At 42.6% G+C, this 20,721-nt stretch overlaps 1 protein-coding gene across 2 annotated transcripts in view; it reads right to left on the bottom strand.

Annotated features, from left to right (window-relative positions):
* cops3 (COP9 signalosome subunit 3) overlaps nt 1–20,721 on the bottom strand; it is a 47,323-nt gene that overhangs the window by 26,050 nt on the left and 552 nt on the right. For both annotated transcript variants that reach the window (XM_063059304.1, XM_063059305.1), the window contains exons 2-6: nt 16,810–16,933; nt 15,860–16,114; nt 1,735–1,864; nt 895–1,007; nt 748–797 (exon numbers count right to left, since the gene is read on the bottom strand). In XM_063059304.1, coding sequence (XP_062915374.1) covers nt 748–797; nt 895–1,007; nt 1,735–1,864; nt 15,860–15,914 — 348 coding nt within the window. In that variant the 5' untranslated portion in view covers nt 15,915–16,114; nt 16,810–16,933. The remainder of the gene's footprint in view (nt 1–747; nt 798–894; nt 1,008–1,734; nt 1,865–15,859; nt 16,115–16,809; nt 16,934–20,721) is intronic.

Here is a 20,721-nt window from a genome sequence, read left to right as displayed (position 1 = left end):
GCACATTAATGTGCATGGAAATTGTACATTCTGATTTATGGACATGGCAGAAGTCATTCCCCATGGCTCAAATCACTGAAATTCATCAAGCAGAAAAATCATCTGCGTCCATTAAAAAAAAACTTCTACTCAATTCTGGGACTGAGATAAAATAAATACATATTTTTTTCAAAGACATTTTGAAAAAAAGCTTAACATAATTCATCCACTACAGTCAAACCCATCAAATCTTGGGAAATAAACTAAAGCTTTATATAATAGAATCATAGAGCAGAGAAGCCAGTCTGCACAGGTTCTTAGTTGATCATTTCTGTGCCTCTGCAGATGCTGCTTGACCTGCTGAGATTTTTCCAACAGTTTATCTTTTGCTCCAAACTCTAAAAGAGGGATCCAGTGTAATTATTTCCATTTTCCACTCTTTCTTCAGAGCACATTTTTTAAAATAGTTTGGCCCAACATACCTGAATTGGCTGGAAATTACTTTTAAACTTTTGCTGCCAATTCTCAGTTCCCCCCATTGAATCAAGTTCCATTGTGAAACTTAGTTAGTGTACACCATTCCTATACCAATGCTCTTTTCAACCAACTTCAAAAATACAACAAATGTTTGCAAATCTCCAACCATATAGAGAGATAAAAGTCAAACATGAAGCAGACCAAGTATCTAAGAAAAATATTTCAATCATTTCTACATAATTTGATTTGAGGCCAGAGACAAATTTTAAACATTAAATATTAGAAAAATACCTGTTTTCTTTCTACTAAAGCATTTGTCAACTGATGACAAAGACCTGCAACTAGAAAAGAAAAAAATAAAATGCATGAGCTGTGTTAAAAGTTGCATCCATTTACTTAGCAAACATTCACTGTAGATGTGAAAATAGAGATACTTACAGGTGTCTGTTGCATATCTGATATGTTCACCATTACAAGTGCTAATGAAAAGCTGAACTTGGGAGAATAATGTTTCAAAATCTGGGATACTGGGCATAGAAAATTTCACATACCTGCAGAACAAAAAAATTTTAAATTGTAATAAGAAACATCATTTGATTTTTATTGGAGGCATATCAAATCAACCAAATTTTACTTAGAACTATGAAATACGAGCATTTACAAAAGGGGCATCCTTTTAGAACGGAGATGAGGAGGAATTTTTTTAGCTGGAGAGTGGTGGATTTGTGGAATTCTTTGTCACAGGCAGCTGTGGTGGTCAAGACTTTATGTATATTTAAGGCAGAGGTTTGGTCAGGGCATGAAGGGATACAGGGAGAAGTTGAGGCTGAGAGAAAAATTGGCAATCAGTCATGATGAAATGGCTAAGCACACTTGATGAGCCAAATGGCCTAATTCTGCTCCTATATCTTATGGTCTTATTTCCTTTAACTTGCCCATTCTTTCTCACCTGCACATGAAACCCCCACCCAACACCATATCATGATTCTCCAACCCAAGGTTAGAATTAAACTGCGTTGCTGGAGTTATGCAGCATCAGAATTATCCTCTGTGCCTCTATCTCCTCTTCTGCTAATTCCCTACTACACAGCTAAGAAGCCAATATAAAGATATTACTTACTTGAATGGGCAAGCAGAATGACTGTGCCTAGGAACCTTAATGTAGCGAAATGCCCCCAAGACTTAACAATTCACTTTGGTCTCAGAACAAGGATCGAAGTTTAATTACATAAAAACAACTATGCTCAATGTATACAAAAACAGTCATTTGAAACTTACAATACTGCCAAGACTCCCAGAGAATGTTCCTGTACATCCAATGCACCTAGCACTGTATCCAAGTGAGAGAGATTTTTAGCCAGCAGCTCTCCACTCTTGTTAATGAGGTCACAGAGCTGAGTCATCTGTCCTAAATGGAAACAAATTTAATTCACACATTACATCTAATAGGTCAAATCTTACATGCATCCTCGTAGCATCACAACTTCCAAGCATACACACTTCAAAAGACAAAGATAAGCTGGTATTCTGCCTAACCGTTTACCCTCCCTGGTACTTAAATTGTCTGCAGTCAAACAATCTCTAAGTTATACTAAAGCTATGATAACTATGAACACTGCTGTATGAAAAGAAACGATTTCAACACAAAGCAATTTATTGCCTAATTAAGCCACCACAATGCCCCTCAATGTCTTAAATGTTATTTAAAAAGCCCGTAGAAGCTATCCATTTCAATTCTTTTTTTTATCTATGCACTATATTATTCCTTAATGACATTTTTCAAACAGCACTGGTTAATTATTTTATACATTTTCTAATGAGTATAAAATGCATTTAATATGAAAGTCACAGTAAGCTTTTGCACTGTAACACTAAGCTGTCTACAGCTTAATTTATAACAGCCTGTTACACTGTTGTGCCTTGGAGAACTTCTAAAGATTAGCACATTATTTTCTCTCCTATTGATATCAGCAATTCAAAAAGGCTATGCTTTCTCCAATTTGATCTACACTTAAACAGAATGGAATTGTAGGAATATTTAACAGTAAAATTGAGTTCATTGCAATTTTCTAAAGGAAAAAAATAAAACTGTGACTAAAATTCACAATTTATGGAAGGTTCCAATGACACACAGTCTGTCGCCCATAAACTGGGCAAAACAGTTACGTTCAAAGATCAAAGTAAAATTTATTATCAGAGTACACACATGTCACTACATACAACCTTGAGATTCTTTTTCTGTGGACATACTTAGCAAATCTAAAGGATAGCAACTTTTAGCAAATCTATAGAATAGCAACTTAAACTGCAAACATTAAAAACTGTAAACAAACTACGCAAATGCAGATATAAATAAATAGCAGTAAATAACAAGCATGAAATAACAATATAAAAGAGTCCTTAAATGAGCATAGCTATTCCCTTTTGTTCAAGAGCCTGATGGCTGAGGGGTAATAACTGTTCTTGAACTTGGTGGTACAAGTCCTGAGGCTCCTGTGCCTTCTACCTGATGGCAGCAGTGAGAAAAGAGCATGGCCTGGGTGGTGAGGATGGTTGAAAATGGATGCTGCTTTTCTATGGCAATGTTTCATGTAGATGTGCTAAAGTCAAGTCAAGTCACTTTTATTGTCATTGCAACCATAACTGCTGGTACAGTACACAGTAAAAACGAAACAACGATCCTCCAGGACCATGGTGCTACATGAAACAACACAAAACTACACTAGAGTACGTGAAACAACATAAAACTATATTAGACTTCAGGCCTACAGGGGACTACATGAAGTGCACAGAACAGTACAATGATTAATAAACAAGACAATAGGCACAGTAAAGGACAAATTACAATATAATACTAAATGATGTAAATGTAAACATGAGGAAATCTGCAGATGCTGGAAATTCAAGCAACACACGTCGAAGTTGCTGGTGAACGCAGCAGGCCAGGCAGCATCTCTAGGAAGAGGTACAGTCGATGTTTCGGGCCGAGACCCTTCGTCAGGACTAACTGAAAGAAGAGCTAGTAAGAGATTTGAAAGTGGGAGGGGGAGGGGGAGATCCGAAATGATAGAAGACAGGAGGGGGAGGGATGGAGCCAAGAGCTGGACAGGTGATTGGCAAAAGGGATATGAGAGGATCATGAGACAGGAGGCCCAGGAAGAAGGAAAAGGGGGAGGGGGGGAAACCCAGAGGATGGGCAAGGGGTATAGTCAGAGGGAGAAAAAGGAGAGAGAGAAAAAGAATGTGTGTATAAAAATAAGTAACAGATGGGGCACGAGGGGGAGGTGGGGCATTAGCGGAAGTTAGAGAAGTCGATGTTCATGCCGTCAGGTTGGAGGCTACCCAGACGGAATATAAGGTGTTGTTCCTCCATCCTGAGGGTGGTTTCATCTTTACAGTAGAGGAGGCCGTGGACAGACATGTCAGAATGGGAATGGGATGTGGAATTAAAATGTGTGGCCACTGGGAGATCCTGCTTTCTCTGGCGGACAGAGCATAGGTGTTCAGCAAAACGATCTCCCAGTCTGCGTCAGGTCTCGCCAATATATAGAAGGCCACATCGGGAGCACCGGACGCAGTATATCACCCCAGCCAACTCACAGGTGAAGTGTTGCCTCACTTGGAAGGACTGTCTGGGGCCCTGAATGGTGGTAAGGGAGGAAGTGTAAGGGCACGTGTAGCACTTGTTCCACTTACGAGGATAAGTGCCAGGAGGGAGATCAGTGGGGAGGAATGGGGGGGACGAATGGACAAGGGAGTCGCATAGGGAGCGATCCCTGCAGTAAGCGGGGGGGAGGGAAAGATGTGCTTAGTGGTGGATCCTGTTGGAGGTGGTGGAAGTTACAGAGAATAATATGTTGGACCCGGAGGCTGGTGGGGTGGTAGGTGAGGACCAGGGGAACCCTATTCCTAGTAGGGTGGCGGGAGGATGGAGTGAGAGCAGATGTGCGTGAAATGGGGGAGGTGCGTTTCAGAGCAGAGTTCTGTAAATGTAAATAATGTTTTAGCAGAAGTTAAGAAAGAAATGAGCAAAAATTGCAAAGGGAGTGGAGTGGTGTTCTGTTGAGAGAGAGAGAGAGAGAGAGAGAGAGAGAGAGAGAGTGTTTTTGTGTGTGTGTGTGTGTGTGTGTGTGTGTGTAGGTAGGTTGGTGTCAGACTAGACTCTGGGAATTGAGGAGTCTAATGGCTCAGGGGAAGAAACTGTTACATAGTCTGGTCGTGAGGGCCTGAATGCTTCAGTACCTTTTGCCAGATGGCAGGAGGGAGAAGAGTTTGTATGAGGGGTGCATCCGGTCTTTCACAATGCTGTTAGCTTTGCGGATGCAGCCTGTGGTGTAAATGTCCGTAATGGCAGGAAGAGAGATCCCGATGATCCCTTCAGCTGACCTCACTATCCACTGCAGGGTCGTGCGATCCGAGACGGTGCAATTTCCAAACCAGGCCATAATGCAACCGCTCAGGATACTCTCGATACATCCTCTGTAGAATGTAGTGAGGATGGGGGATGGAAGATGGACTTTTTTCAGCCTTCGCAGAAAGTAGAGACGCTGCTGGGCTTTCTTGGCTATGGAGCTGGTGTTGAGGGACCAGGTGAGATTCTCTGCCAGGTGAACACCAACAAATTTGGTGCTCTTAACGATCTCTACAGAGGAGCCATTGATGTTCAGCGGAGAGTGGTCGCTCTGTGCTCTCCTGAAGTCAACAAACATCTCTTTTGTTTTGTTCACATTCAGATACAGGTTGTTGGCTCTGCACCAGTCCGTTAGCCACTGCACCTCTTCTTTATATGCTGACTCGTCGCTCAATGGTTGAGAGGGTTTTACCTGTGATGTACTGGGCCATGTACACTAGTTTTTGTAGGAATTTCTACTCAAAGGCATTGGTGTTCTCATACCAGGCTATAAGGCAACCAGACAGCACACTTTCCACCACAAATCTACAGAAACTTGCTAAGGTTTTTGACGACATGTTGAACCTCCAGAGATTCCTGAGGAAGTAGAGGTGCTGTTGTGCTTTCTTCGCAATAATATGATGAGTCCAGGTCAGATCTTCTGAGATAGTGACATCCAGGAATTTAAAGTTACTAACCCTCTCTACCTCTGATCCTCCGATGATTACTGGCTCATGAATCTCTGGTTTCCCTCTCCTGAAGTCTACAATCAGTTCCTTGATTTTACTGACATTGAATAAGAGGTTGTTATTATACCACTCAGCCAAGTTTTCAATCTCTTTCCTGTATGATGATTCATCACCAGCTTTGATACAGCCCACAACAGTGGTGTCATCAGCAAACTTGTATATGGTGTTAGAGCTGTAATTAGCCACACAGTCATAGGTGTAAAGCAAGTAGACCAGGGGGCTAACTACACATCCCAGTGGTACTACTGTGCTGATGGAGATTGTGGAGACTTTTTTTGCCAATCCGAACTGGCTGGGGTCTGCAAGTGAGGAAGTCCAGGATCCAGTTGTACAAGGAGGTATTGAGGCCCAGGTCTTAGAGTCTACTGATTGGTTTTAAGGGAATTATGGTGGTAAATGCCAAGCTATACATGATAAAGAGCATCCTGATAGATGTACCTTTGCTGTCCAGATGTCCCAGGGTTGCGTGAAGAGCCAGCGGGATAGCACCTGTTGCTTTGGCAAGCAAATAGGAGCTGATCCAAGTTAACACTCAAATGACAGAAGATCAGTTAAAAGAATTTAGAAAATTAAACAAAGTGAAAGAGAAACTGAATGGCAAGTCTCAGACACTAAGCAACACCCATAAACTGGTATGGAAATAAGAGCAACTTTAAAGACAGGACAAAAACCAGTGCTGTACCTGGTGACTGAGAAATACAAAGAACAATAACAGATTATAAAGCAGACAGTAAAGACCACAAAATAGTTTGAAAGGAAACTTATAACAGATATATTAAAAAAATGATGTTTGCAACTCTTTGCAAAAGAGGATAATTCTGGAGAAAAGTAAGGCTGTGAAATTTTTAATGAAAACAAGGAAATGACAGACATGTTGCATTTATATTTACTTGTTATGTAACCGGCAACAATGAACATCAATCGAGACAGGTTATATAAAAACAACCAAACATTTATGAAACACAGATAAACGATAAGGAAAAGACAAACAAAAACTTTAACCGGAAGTTAACTGATATGCAAGCAACATGCATAAAAGTTGCTGGTGAACGCAGCAGGCCAGGCAGCATCTCTAGGAAGAGGTGCAGTCGACGTTTCAGGCCGAGACCCTTCGCCAGGACTAACTGAAGGAAGAGTGAGTAAGGGATTTGAAAGTTGGAGGGGGAGGGGGAGATCCAAAATGATAGGAGAAGACAGGAGGGGGAGGGATGGAGCCAAGAGCTGGACAGGTGATAGGCAAAAGGGATACGAGAGGATCATGGGACAGGAGGTCCAGGAAGAAAGACAAAGAGGCGGGGGGGGGGGACCCAGAGGATGGGCAAGGGGTATATTCAGAGGGACAGAGGGAGAAAAAGGAGAGTGAGAGAAAGAATGTGTGTATATAAATAAATAACAGATGGGGTACGAGGGGGAGGTGGGGCATTAGCGGAAGTTAGAGAAGTCAATGTTCATGCCATCAGGTTGGAGGCTACCCAGACGGAATATAAGCTGTTGTTCCTCCAACCTGAGGGTGGTTTCATCTTTACAGTAGAGGAGGCCGTGGATAGACATATCAGAATGGGAATGGGATGTGGAATTAAAATGTGTGGCCACTGGGAGATCCTGCTTTCTCTGGCGGACAGAGCGTAGGTGTTCAGCAAAGCGGTCTCCCAGTCTGCGTCGGGTCTCGCCAATATATAAAAGGCCACATCGGGAGCACCGGACGCAGTATATCACCCCAGCCGACTCACAGGTGAAGTGTTGCCTCACCTGGAAGGACTGTTTGGGGCCCTGAACTTCCGCTAATGCCCCACCTCCCCCTCGTACCCCATCTGTTACTTATTTTTATACACACATTCTTTCTCTCACTCTCCTTTTTTCCCTCTGTCCCTCTGAATATACCCCTTGCCCATCCTCTGGGTCCCCCCTCCCGCCTCCTTATCTTTCTTCCCGGACCTCCTGTCCCATGATCCTCTCGTATCCCTTTTGCCTATCACCTGTCCAGCTCTTGGCTCCATCCCTCCCCGTCCTGTCTTCTCCTATCATTTTGGATCTCCCCCTCCCCCTCCAACTTTCAAATCCCTTACTCACTCTTCCTTCAGTTAGTCCTGACGAAGGGTCTCGGCCTGAAACGTCGACTGCACCTCTTCCTAGAGATGCTGCCTGGCCTGCTGCGTTCACCAGCAACTTTTATGTGTGTTGCTTGAATTTCCAGCATTTGCAGAATTCCTGTTGTTTGCGTTAACCGATATGCAGCTGTTCAACAAATCGTCACTCGGCACTGGTTTCTTAAAGCGTTAAATGCGAAAACAGTTCTTAAAGCAATAAAGTCAGATACAGTTCTTAAAATGGTAAATTCAAAAGTCCAACAGATTTATACGTTCATTGGGAGAGACTTCTCCGGAGAAGGATTTCTTCACAGACGCAACTTTCCTGCTGGTTCTGTCCACAGAATTCACGTGGCGGTAAATAAACAGTTTAAACCAACTGACCTTAAATTCTTTTAGAGAGAGAGCAAACCTTTGCATGAACTCTTTGCTCTTTTTGGCAAGAGTTATCTCAATGCAGGTCACTACTCCTCCAACAAAGACTCAATAAGGTCGATCCTTTATTAAACTGCCAAACGATGCCGACTCCTCTCGATCCTTCAGTCCTGCACTTCGATAAATTCTTCACTCTCCCTTCTACTGTTGGAATTGGGTAAATCAGCAGATCTAGCTAACAATTTCCGGTCCAATAATATGATACCTTGCAACAGAACACAACACTCCTTTTTAAAACTGAAACTGCGTCACAAAAACAAACACGCAATAGAAACGGAGACACGGCACATTCTACCTGGAAATCTACAAACTAAAAACTAACTGCGTCACCCGGGATCTTTCCTTATACACCCATGGTGCACATGTCATCACGTGACCTCACATCAGCGGGAAAATCACATCAGGTGACCTCCAAAAGACCACTACATCATTCTCACAAAAAAAATCACAGATCTCCTTAAGCATGTAACATACTTCAAAAGTCAATAGAGCAGCAGGAAACAGAAAGCAGAAGTAATGGATAACTATTCAAGTTGGAAGGCTGAAACTAACCCTTTCCTGCAGAAACTACAGATGCAACTATTTCTTGTATTAATAAACCTGAATAAGTAGGTCTTTTATCGCATCGTCTATGTTTGCCAATGACCCCACAATGGCCTTGTAAAGGAATTAATTAATTACAAAGTTAGGAAGTTTATCTTGACAAACGACTCATTTCTTCTAGTCAACTATTATTTTAAAATGTGACATTGAAAGAAATGAATGGAAAAGGAACAGAGGTGGACAAATGGAATGACAGACAAAACAATGAATTGCAGAATGGGCTTGAGGGGTTAACTCTTGTTCTTTTTTTCCAGAATTTATTTTCAGTACTATTTGTCCAACACCTCTCTGACGGTGGTGTCTGAAAAGAGGATGCTGTCCAAGTTGCATGCCATCTTGGACAATGTCTCCCATCCACTACATAATGTACTGGTTGGGCACAGGAGTACATTCAGCCAGAGACTCATTCCACCGAGATGCAACACAGAGCGTCACAGGAATTCATTCCTGCCTGTGGCCATCAAACTTTACAACTCCTCCCTTGGAGGGTCAGACACCTTGAGCCAATAGGCTGGTCCTGGACTTATTTCCTGGCATAATTAACATATTACTATTTAATTATTTATGGTTTATTACTATTTAATTATTTATGGTGCAACTGTAACGAAAACCAATTTCCCTGGGGATCAATAAAGTATGACTATGACTAACTAGTTATTAGTTGCTATATTGTATTTTACTTTCATAGTAAGTTAAGGAAGATCAGCCTGTCACTGAATATTCTATCAAACTTCCACAGATGGACTACTGAAAGGCTCCTGACTGGTTGCATCATGGTACAGTGTGGCAATTCGAATGTGCAGCAACATAACATAGATAGATACATAGATAGACGTACTTTTTTGATCCCGAGGGAAATTGGGTTTCGTTACAGCTGCACCAACCAAGAATAGAGCATAAATATAGCAAGACAAAAACCACAAACAATCGAACAACGATATGCAAACTACTGCAGATGGAAATAAGTCGAGGACCAGCCTATTGGCTCAGGGTGTCTGACCCTCCACGGGAGGAGCTGCAAAGTTTGATGGCCACAGGCAGGAACAACCTCCCATGACACCCAGTGTTGTATCTCGGTGGAATATGGCCTGAGTCCAACAGCAAAAAGTTCAATATCCGGGCTACAAACACGTTCCTCGATCGTAATATGACCAGGATTGCACCATCCGTTGTTAACCAGAACAGCAAGCCTCCAACTCCTTTACGCTTACCACCCTCAGTGCAATTCTGGTCAGCCCGAACGGTCTGGAAGCCCTCCATGGAAAAGTTTTGGTCGGCTATGTCCTCGTGCAGCCACGTTTCAGTAAAATACATAACACTGCTCTCCCGAAATGTTCTCTGACTCCTGGCTAGCGCCGTCAACTCGTCCATTTTATTACCCAGCGATCTCACATTGCCCATAATGAGAGAGCACAGCTTATAACTCTTCTCCATAAGTCTCTGTTGTCTCGACCCGGTCCTCATTCCTCGCCTTTTTGATCTCCCTCTGCATCCTCTGTGTGTTTTCCTCCAGATTTCAGCCAGGGTGTCCGCCGCTCTGTTCGCTAAACCGGCCGGCATAAGCGCAATAAGCTGGTCCCTGGAATAAACAATGCGACCATACTGCTGCCCCGCTAATGAGACGTGTCCGAATGTAACTATTTCCAGCGCTCAAAACCCAAATAAAACTCTCTCCACCAGCATGTTAGAGAGGGTGCAGCTTCAACATGTTACCGTGAAAAAAATACAACAAATAACGTAAGTTAAAAAAGTAATAAGAAAAAAGTAAGAAAACTAGTCGGAACGGCTGTAACAGGCTGCATGCATGACCGGCACATGCGCAAGCTTTAGAGAGAACAAGACTCCACTCAATACATCATGGGCATATCTTTCCACTGTCGGTAGCATCTACAGGAGGTGCTGCCTGAAGAAAACAACATCCATCATTAAAGATACCCACTATTCAAGCCATATTGTCCTCTCACTGCTACCATCAGGCAGGACGTACAGAAGCCTGAAGTCCCACACCACAAAGTTTAAAAATATCTACTTTCCTTCAAACATTCGGTCCTTGAACCAACTGGCAAAACCATAATCATGACAATTAAGCAACAATTTGACAATTGGCATTTTGATCTCTTCACGCTAACAAAAAAGATATTTTTTATTGTCATTTTTCTTCTAATTGTATTCATTCTTATAAAAACTATGTATAATTTCCTTTATGTTTTTCTTGTGAATGTTGCTTTTAAGATGCTATGTGCTTGTGATACTGTCGCAGGTAAGTTTCTCATTGCACCTGTGCTTACATGTACTAGTAATTGACAATAAACTCGACTTCGACACTTTTCCCCCCACTCACTTCAGATGATCAAAGCAAAATATCTGCCTCCCCAAAAAAGAATTATATTCATCTTAAATCTACTTTACTCATTCTTGATTTTTTTACATATACCAAGAAAAGCCTTAACAATTGTTCTGTATGCCATTACATTTTTTTCCATATCGATTCAGCCTGGTGTAATTCTGATTTTCATTATGAATGTTTTGGAAGTCTTTTAATTATCATTTCTATGCTTCTTCAAACTTTTATGCTTCAGTTTCTGTGCAATAACATCCAATCTGTACTGCATTTGGCTCTTATTTGAATTTTCCATTGGCATTTGCATTATTTTCCAAATCAACTTTCAGACAAATTTATTTTAACCAGTACCTCTTGATTTTAAGTCTTCAAAATACCAATTAATCAGCTGCCCATATCTTTTGTTCATTGTGCTTTTAAAATTGTCATCCACACTTCTTGCATTTCCAAACAGGCCCATTTCATTTCTGAGAATTAAATGGCAGTAAAGAAAATAATTTTTGTGTAATCTATACAAACACAGAAAGCAGCACCAATACATTCATTGATGCAACAGAAAGGAATTAAGGGAGGAAGCAATAGGATTGAAACAATGTTTCATATATCCCAGCTTGAGACCAATGCAACTTACCATACCCTCACCTCTGACCCGGAGAAAGTGAGGGGAATTGTTCAGTGTGAGGGTAAGTTCAGCAAGGCAAAAGATTGGGCCAAAGTTGGCCAGCAACTGATTGGGCCACTGTTCAAGGAAGAAGCAGTGGGCACTCCAACCCTCCTGATGATGGGATGGAGTTGCAGAAGGATAGTATGCCCATAATAAAGATGAGCCAGCTGGTACAAAAACTGGAGGAGGATGCATAAAGTGCCATGGATGCAAGTAGGGAAAAATGAGACAGGCAAGAAAGAATGAAGTTACGTCAGTATATTCAGTACAGCAAAAGCAGGCTGCAACAATGGGTCTGCCCAGGCAGTCCCTGTGGACCTTGCGGAGAAGATAGAAATTGTCTATGCATGGTTGAGGCACTGTAAAGTTGGAAGATGTTCGAAGTACACATATGTCACCCTGAGATTTATTTTCTTGCAGGCATACTCAATAAATCTATAGGATAATAACCATAACAGAGTCAATGAAAGATCACATTAAATTGGCCATTCAATCAGTATGCAAAAGACAACTAACTGTTCAAATACAAGAAATGATAATAATAAATAAATAATCAATAAGTTTTGAGAACATGAGACACAGAGTCCTTGAAAGTGAGTCCATAGGTTGTGGAATCTTTCAATGATGAGGCAAGTGAAATGAGTAAAATTATCCCCTTTGGTTCAAGGGCCTGATGGTTGAGGGATAATAACTGCTTCTGAACCTTGTGGTGTGAGTCCTGAGGCTCTTGTACCTTTTTCTTGATGGCAGCAGTGAGAAAAGAGCATGACCTGGGTGCTTGGGGCTTCTGATGACAGATGCTGCTCAATGGTGGGGAAAATTTTACCCATGATGGACTGGACCATATCAACTACTTTTTACAGGATTTTCCATTCAAGGGTATTAGTGTTTCCATACTAGACCGTGATGCAGCCAGTCAATATATTCTCCACTACAAATCTATAGCAAGGTTTAGATGTCATGCGAATCACTGCAAACTCCTAAAGTAGGGGCACTGCTGTGCGGGGCCCCATGACGGGTTCTCAGAAACAGTAACACTGAGGAATTTCAAGTCACTGACCCTCTCCACCTCTGATCCCCCAACGTGGACCTCTGGTTTCCTTCTCCTGAAGTCAATAATCAGCTCTTTGGTCTTGTTGACATTTGAGTAAGAGGTTGCTGTTACGACACCATTCAGCCAGATTTTCAATCTCCTTCCTATATGCTGTTTTCAGCAAACTTGACTGTGGCACTGGGGCTGTGCTTAGCCACACAGTCATAAGTGTAAAGCAAGTATAGCAGGGGGCTAAGCACACAGCCCTCAGGTGCACCTATGCTGATGGAGATTGTGGAGGAGATGTCATTGCCAAACCAAACTGACTGGGGTCTACAACTGAGGAAATACAGGATCCAATTGCTCAAAAAGGTATTGTGGCCAAGGTCTTGTTAGTTTTGAGAGGATCATAGTATTGGATGACGAGCTGCAGTTGATAAAGAGCAACCTGATGTATACATCTTTGCCGTCCAGGCATTCCAGGGTTGAGTGAAGAGCCAATGAGATGGCATCTGCTGTGGACCTGTTCCTCCTGTAGGCAAATTGAAGCAGGTCCAAGTCGCTTCTCAGGCAGGAATTGATATGTTTCAGCACCAGCCTCTCAAAACACTTGCACAACTGTCTGGGAGTCTCTGATCCAGAGGAATGTAAGATGATATGTCTAAAACCTGACATTTGGCCTTAGCAGGATAGAGATGTGTTCACCAGACCATAATAGCATCACCCTTCTTGACAGCTTTGATGAGTGAGTGAGAGTGTGTGTGTGTGTGTGTGTGTGTGTGTGTGTGTGTCCCATGCGAATGTCACAGTGTCATGGCACCAGGCTTTCCCTCAATGTCAACAAAACAGCTGGTCATTGCATAAACGCTTAAGAATCTAGCTGTTTTAATACATATTACAGTATGTCCATGTCTAACCGCTTTAGTAAACATTGGCTAAGATATTGGGAATAAATGTCCTGCTCTTCAAAATATATATCCATAACCATCTTGATTGGAGAATTCCAAAGATTTTCTCACGTCTCAATCCTAAATACCAACTCTCTTTTCCTGAAACTCAAGCACTTGCTTCACAATACCCAGCCTGAGGAAATTACTTAGGAGCATCCACTCTATCATTCATAGAATACTACAGCACAGCATAGGCCCTTCAGCACACATGTTACACCAACCTTTTTAAGCTTCACTATCATCCTAACCCTTTCCTCCTATATAGCCCTCCATTTTTCTATTATCCATGTGCCTAACTAAGAGTTTCTTAAGTAACCCTACTATATCTGCCACTACCACCACTCTTAGCAGTGCATTCCACACACCTACCACTCTCTATGTAAAAAAAATCTCTGACACTGCCCTACACTTTCCTCCTTATGCACCCTTGTGCTAGCCATTTCGGACCTGGGAAAAAGTCTCTGTCTATCCACTCAATCTATGCCTCTTATCATAAGATCACAAGATAATGGAGCAGAATTAAGCCATTTGGCCTGAGTCGAATCTGTCAGTTCATCATGGCTGATCCATTTCCCTGTCAACCCCATTCTCCAGCCTTCTTCACACAACCTTTCACACTCTGACTAATCAAGAACCTATCAATTTCTCCCAATGAATTGGCCCTGAAGCAACAAATTCCCACAGATTCACCACCCTCTGGCTAAAGGAATGCCTCCTCATCTCCATTCTAAATGAATGTCCCTCTATTCTAAGGCAGTGCCCTCTGGTCTTAGACTCCCCCACTACAGAAAACATCCTTTCCACATCCACTCTATCTAGGCCTTTCAACATTCAATAGGTTGCAATGAAATCCTCTTTCATTATAGAGTCATTTTGTACACCAGTATTATTCCCCCTTGCCTTGGCCAAGATTTATCACCACCATCTAAAATTGTTATATTCTGTACCGTTTTCATTAGAAAAGTGGCTACATTTCAAAAAATATGTTATGCATTTAAAACGTTCTGAAATGGACATGAGAGGTTTAAAACAAATACAAGATTTATCACGCAAACAAGAGGAATTCTGCAGATGCTGGAAATTCAAGCAACACACATCAAAGTTGCTGGTGAACGCAGCAGGCCAGGCAGCATCTCTAGGAAGAGGTACAGTCGACGTTTCAGGCCGAGACCCTTCAGATGCTGCCTGGCCTGCTGCATTCACCAGCAACTTTCATGTGTGTTACCACCTCTTTATTGAATTCTTAATTCTTTTCTGATTACACAACACTGTTCATATTGTTGGCTATCCTAATTGAAACAAAGACCAAAGAGAATGCAGATGCCGGAATCTGGAACAACACACAGCGTGCCGGAGCGATGGAGGTACTTAGCTGCTCAGGCAGCATCTATGGAGGGAGAGTCAACGATATCCTGATGATGGGTCTTCACCTGGAACTTCAACTGTCCATTTCCCTCCACAGATGTTGTCTGAACAGCTAAGTAACTCCATCGCTTCGTGTGCTACCCTTAATTGAAACTGAATGAGTGTACAACCCGGTGACACATGCGTTTGTGTAAACTGATCATTGTGAGTTGGTGTCATCCTGGGGAAGCAACCTATTGTAGCAAGAAACTGGCACTGCAACATTCACTTACATGAGGAATTACATTGATATGCTTTCCAAAAATAAGGCATCCACTGCCTCCTCGTACAACTGGTACATAGCTAGGCCCAACATCAATAAATTAAATTATGAACCGGAAGTGGGGCTAAGAGGACTGACAACCGCCAGAACCAATGGGCAGTGTTCCGCCCACAGATGCAAAAGTCAATCTTCCATGAGCAGCCAATCGGCCAAGGACGGAGGCGGGGTTTTCCTGTGCTGGGCTCTGAGGTAAACAGGCCGCGAAGACAACCACCGCCACCAACCCCTCTCCCCCTTGAAGGAGGCGGGTGGCGGGGGACCAGAGGGCTGCTGCCCACTCTTTGGCCGCCTTTATCATTATTCAGAACCCCATTAGTGAGATGAAGCAAAAGTTCAGCAAGTGGCCCGGCGTTGCCGGCACACTGACGGCTACTGGCCGCCTCTCGGGACAGTGATGGTGGGCAAGGTAACCGCATCGCCGCGCACACGAGGGACTCGGGCGCCGCAGACTCGCCGTCTCTTACCCTGCGAGGAGAGCTGCCTCACGCTGTTGACAAACTGCTCCAAGGCGGACGCCATTTCGCCAAGCCGCCTCCCTGTCGCCTCATTCAAACGCGGCTCTCCGGATGGTTCTCGCGAGATCTCGCTGCGTGCTCGCGGGCGACGCCAAGCGGCGGGAGGTAAAGGCAGAAGCAGAGGGAGCCCAGGCTGGACCAACCTTCCATTCAGATCAGGGTCATTATCACCAACATGTCGTCAACTGTGTTATTCCGCAGCTACTACAAATTACAAAATAAATAATGCAAAGGGGAGATTTGGTATGGCACTAATGACTGTAGCAAACTTAAACTACAGCACAGCAACGCCCTTCAGCCCATCTAGTCCATGCCAAACCATTTAAGCTGCCTCATCCCATCCATCTGCACCCAAGCATAACCTTCCATCCTCCTACCATCCATGTAGCTATACAAACTTCTCTTAAATGTTGAAATCACATCCACCACTTGTGCTGCCAGCTTGTTCCACACTCTCAGAGTGCAGTTTCCCCTCATGTTCCCTTTAAATATTTCACCTTTCACCCTTAACCTTTAGTTGTAGTCTTCCCAACCTCAGTGGCAAAAGCCTGCTTGCATTTACCCTATCTATCACCATCAAAATTTTGTATTCCTCTATCAAATCTCCCCTCTATCTCTTATGTTCTAGAGAATGAAGTTCTAACCTACTCAATCTTCCCTTCTAACTCAGGTTCTCCTGCCCTGACAACATCCTTGTAAATTTTCTCTGTACTCCTCACGAGCGAAAACATAGAATGTAAAACACAAAATCAAAAGACATATTTCAGTTCAGCCCAGTGTCCTCTATCTGCAGGCCACCCTGATTTAAAACTCGCCCAAGAATTAGCAAAAAAAAACCAAAAGGAGCAATCAGAAACTGGAACACATCATAAACGTGAATTAGAGTCCAATCTACAAACCACGTTGATTAAACCTTGCTCCGGCACCATCCTCCGACAGCATCAAGGAAGAGAGAGGTCACTCAGACGCAAGGACGTTCCCTCAGGAGCAGTGAGTGAGAGGAAGAGAATATGTCCTCATTAGCTGGAAGGGTAGAGCACTCAAATCACCACCATGCACATGTCTTCATAGTACCTATACGTATCTCTATACAAATTCTGAAAGACCAGTATTTTTTTAATGATGGTTTTCAGAATCAATCAGAATCAGGTTTATTATCCCGGCATGTGATGCGAAATTTGTTAACTTAGCAGCAGCAGTTCAATGCAATAAAAAAGTGAGGTAGTGTCCAAAGCTTCAAAGTCCATTCAGGAATCGGATGGCAGAGAGGAAGAAGCTGTTCCTGAATCGCTGAGTGTGTGTCTTCAGGCTTCTGTACCTCCTACCTGATGGTAACAGTGAGAAAAGGGCATGCCCTAGGTGCTGGAGGTCCTTAATAATGGACGCTGCCTTTCAGAAACATCGCTCCCTGAAAATGTCCTGGGTACTTCGTAGGCCAGTACCCAAGATGGAGTTGACTAGATTTACAACCTTCTGCAGCTCCTTTCGGTCCTGTGCAGTAGCCCCTCCATACCAGACAGTGATGCAGCCTGTCAGAATGCTCTCCACGGTACAACTATAGAAGTTTTTGAGTATATTTGTTGACATGGCAGATCTCTTCAAACTCCTAATAAAGTATAGCCGCTGTCTTGCCTTCTTTATGACTACATCAATGTGTTGGGACCGGGTTAGATCCTCAGAGATCTTGACACCCAGGAACTTGAAGCTGCTCACTCTCTTCACTTCTGAAGCCTCTATAAGGATTGGTATGTGTTCCTTCGTCTTACCCTTCCTGAAGTCCACAATCAGCTCTTTTGTCTTACTAAGGCAGGAAGAGAGAGGCAGCGCACCGCGCGTGTGCATAGCCCTCCGGTGAAAATGATATTGTATCTGTTAAATAGGGGCCGTGGACAATTCTGATTTAATGGAGAATGGACGTGAAAGCACAGAGGAACATCTGGAGAAATCGCTGAAACGCTCGTTCGCTGCTGTCGTTACTGCGTGATTGGGAATCTTTCAGAGGGTAGGCCTCAAAATCCCTGGCTTTGCCTGCTGATGGCGACCAAGGTTGAGGTCGAATCGTTCGGACAGTGGTGGCACTCAGTACTAGGTGTCGGAGAGCTGATCAGAGCTCGAAGTTTTCGGATGACCCAGAGTCGGACTGTGGTCGGCATGGCAGGGAAAGTTCTTCCTTCTCCCGTCTGCGTGAGATGTGGGACATTCGAGAGACTTTGAACTTTACTGTGCTCATGGACTTCTTCATCAAGTTATGGTATTGTTGCACTGTTGTAACTATATGTTATAATTATGTGGTTTTGTCAGTTTTTTCAGTCTTGGTCTGTCCTGTGTTTTGTGATTTCACACCAGAGGAAGTATTGTATCATTTCTTAATGCATGCATTACTAAATGACAATAAAAGAGGACTGTGTGTCCTCACAATCTAATCTAATGTTGAGTGCCAGGTTGTTGCTGTGACACCACTCCACTAGTTCGCATATCTCACTCCTGTATGCCCTCTCGTCACCACCTGAGATTCTACCAACAATGGTTGTATCGTCAGCAAATTTGTAGATGATATTTGAGCTATGCCTAGCCACACAGTTATGTGTACACAGAGAGCAGTGGGTAAGCACACACCCTAAGGTGCACCAGTGTCTGCCAAACTATTCATCCATTTGCATGCAGAAGTGGGCTTAATCTCTGGCGGAAGAAATCTTCCTTTTCCATTTAATCATGTGACATGAATGTAGAAATAATTCTAAATATAAAAACGCAACAGATGCTAGAAATTTCAAAGTAAGTAATTTTGTCTGCAATGCTGGTTGTGTCATTACAAGAAAAATGTTGAAATGGAATGGTACAGAAGAGGTTTACCAGGATGCTGCCTGGTTTAAACTGAAAGAAGCTGCAGAGGGTTGTCAATCTAGTCAGCTCCATCTTGGGTACTAGCCTACAAAGTACCCAGGACATCTTCAAGGAGCGGTGTCTCAGAAAGGTAGCATCCATTATTAAGACCTCCAGCACCCAGGGCATGCCCTTTTATCACTGTTGCCATCAGGTAGGAGATACAGAAGCCTGAAGGCACACACTCAGTGATTCAGGAACAGCTTCTTCCCTTCTGCCATCCCATTCCTAAATGGACATTGAACCCTTGGACACTACCTCACTTTTTTTTAATATACAGTATTTCTGTTTTTTGCACTTTTTAATCTATTCAATATATGCATTTACTTATTTATTTATTATTTTTATTCTATTTATTATTTTTTTTCCTTTCTCTTCTATATTATGTATTGCATTGAACTGCTGCTGCTAAGTTAACAAATTTCACGTCACATGCCAGTGATAATAAACCTGATTCTGATATCAGCCACAGTATATGGAAATATGTTTTCTCAGGAGCGTCAGAGCCTGTGAGGAGACCTGAAACAAAGTTTATAAAATAAAGGTTGGCAGGCGGAATAATATTCCCATTTAATCTGAGAGGGAGGAAAATTTTTAAAAATATGGGACGAGTGCTTTTTATACAGAGGGTGATGGGTGGGGATATGATAGTGGCTGTTAAGACACTGTTAAGCCAACAGCCTCTGATAAGAGGCTATTAGACTCATGAATATGTAGGTTTGGAGTAAAATGCATCCTGCACAGGCAGAAAACACTTAGCCTAATTCAACATCACCTTTGGTGCAGATATTGTGGGCCAAAAGACCCGTTCCTTACCGTACTGAAAGGCCTAGATAGAGCGGATGTGGAGAGGATGTTTCTAATAGTGGGGGAGTCAAGGACCAGAGAGCACAGCCTCACAATACAAGGATGTCCCCTTCTGAACTCTACCTCACTACTTTTTGGCACTACTTATTTAATTTAACTATTTTATATATGTGTGCGTGTGTATTTTTATGTATATTTTCTGTAATTATTATCCCAGTTTTTATTATTATGTATTGCATTGTACTGCTGCTGCAAAAACAACAAATTTTATGACATATGCCGGTGATACTAAACCGGATTCTGATCCTGAAAATAGAAAAGTGTGGAAGTACCTACCATCAGGGCTCAAGCACAGCTTCCATCCTGCTGTCATAAGCGTAATAAATCGTTCCGTTATTGACCTCACAACCTACCTCATTATAATCTTGCTCCTTACTATTTACTGCACTGCAGTTACTCTGTAGCCGTTTCACTTTATTCTGTGTTTTTATCGTGTTACCTCGTTCTCCCTCAATGCACTGTGTATGAATAGAATGCAAGACAAGCTTTTCGCTCTATCTCAGTACGTGACAATACTAAACCAATCCCAATTCCAACTAGGATTTAAGTGAGGAAAAATAATCATCGCCAAATGGTGATAAACCCTTGTTACTCTGTACCACATCAAGTCTCTGAATCTATTGTAGTAGGTAGGTAGATGTAAATGAAGGAATATGCAGAGAGAGTGTGCATATCACATTAAGATACAGAATCAGCCATTATACTGCATCTTTGAATGGTAGAGAAGGCTCGAAAGGCCAAATGGCCTTCGCATGCTTCAATGTTCCTGTGTGATCAAGTAAAGAGGCGATTGAGTAAAGCAAAGGACAAGACTGACCAACTGACCCCTGTCTTGGAAAACATTCAGTAATTATTCCACTGTAAGAGTTAGTGTGTGTGTGTGTGTGTGTGTGTGTGTGTGTGTGTGTGTGTGTGTGTCTGTGTCTCTATATATGAGAATACACACACACACACAGGGATTAACGTTAAACAAATCTAACCTACGCTGTATGTTTAAATAACATCCAAAATATTATCTGCCGCATGAAATTTCCGTAATGTCTTTTTACAAGTTGTCTGTC

The sequence above is a fragment of the Mobula hypostoma genome, chromosome 9 (genome assembly GCF_963921235.1).
Source record: "Mobula hypostoma chromosome 9, sMobHyp1.1, whole genome shotgun sequence".
Lineage (NCBI taxonomy): Eukaryota > Metazoa > Chordata > Chondrichthyes > Myliobatiformes > Myliobatidae > Mobula > Mobula hypostoma.
This window is presented reverse-complemented; position numbering and strand designations above follow the sequence as displayed.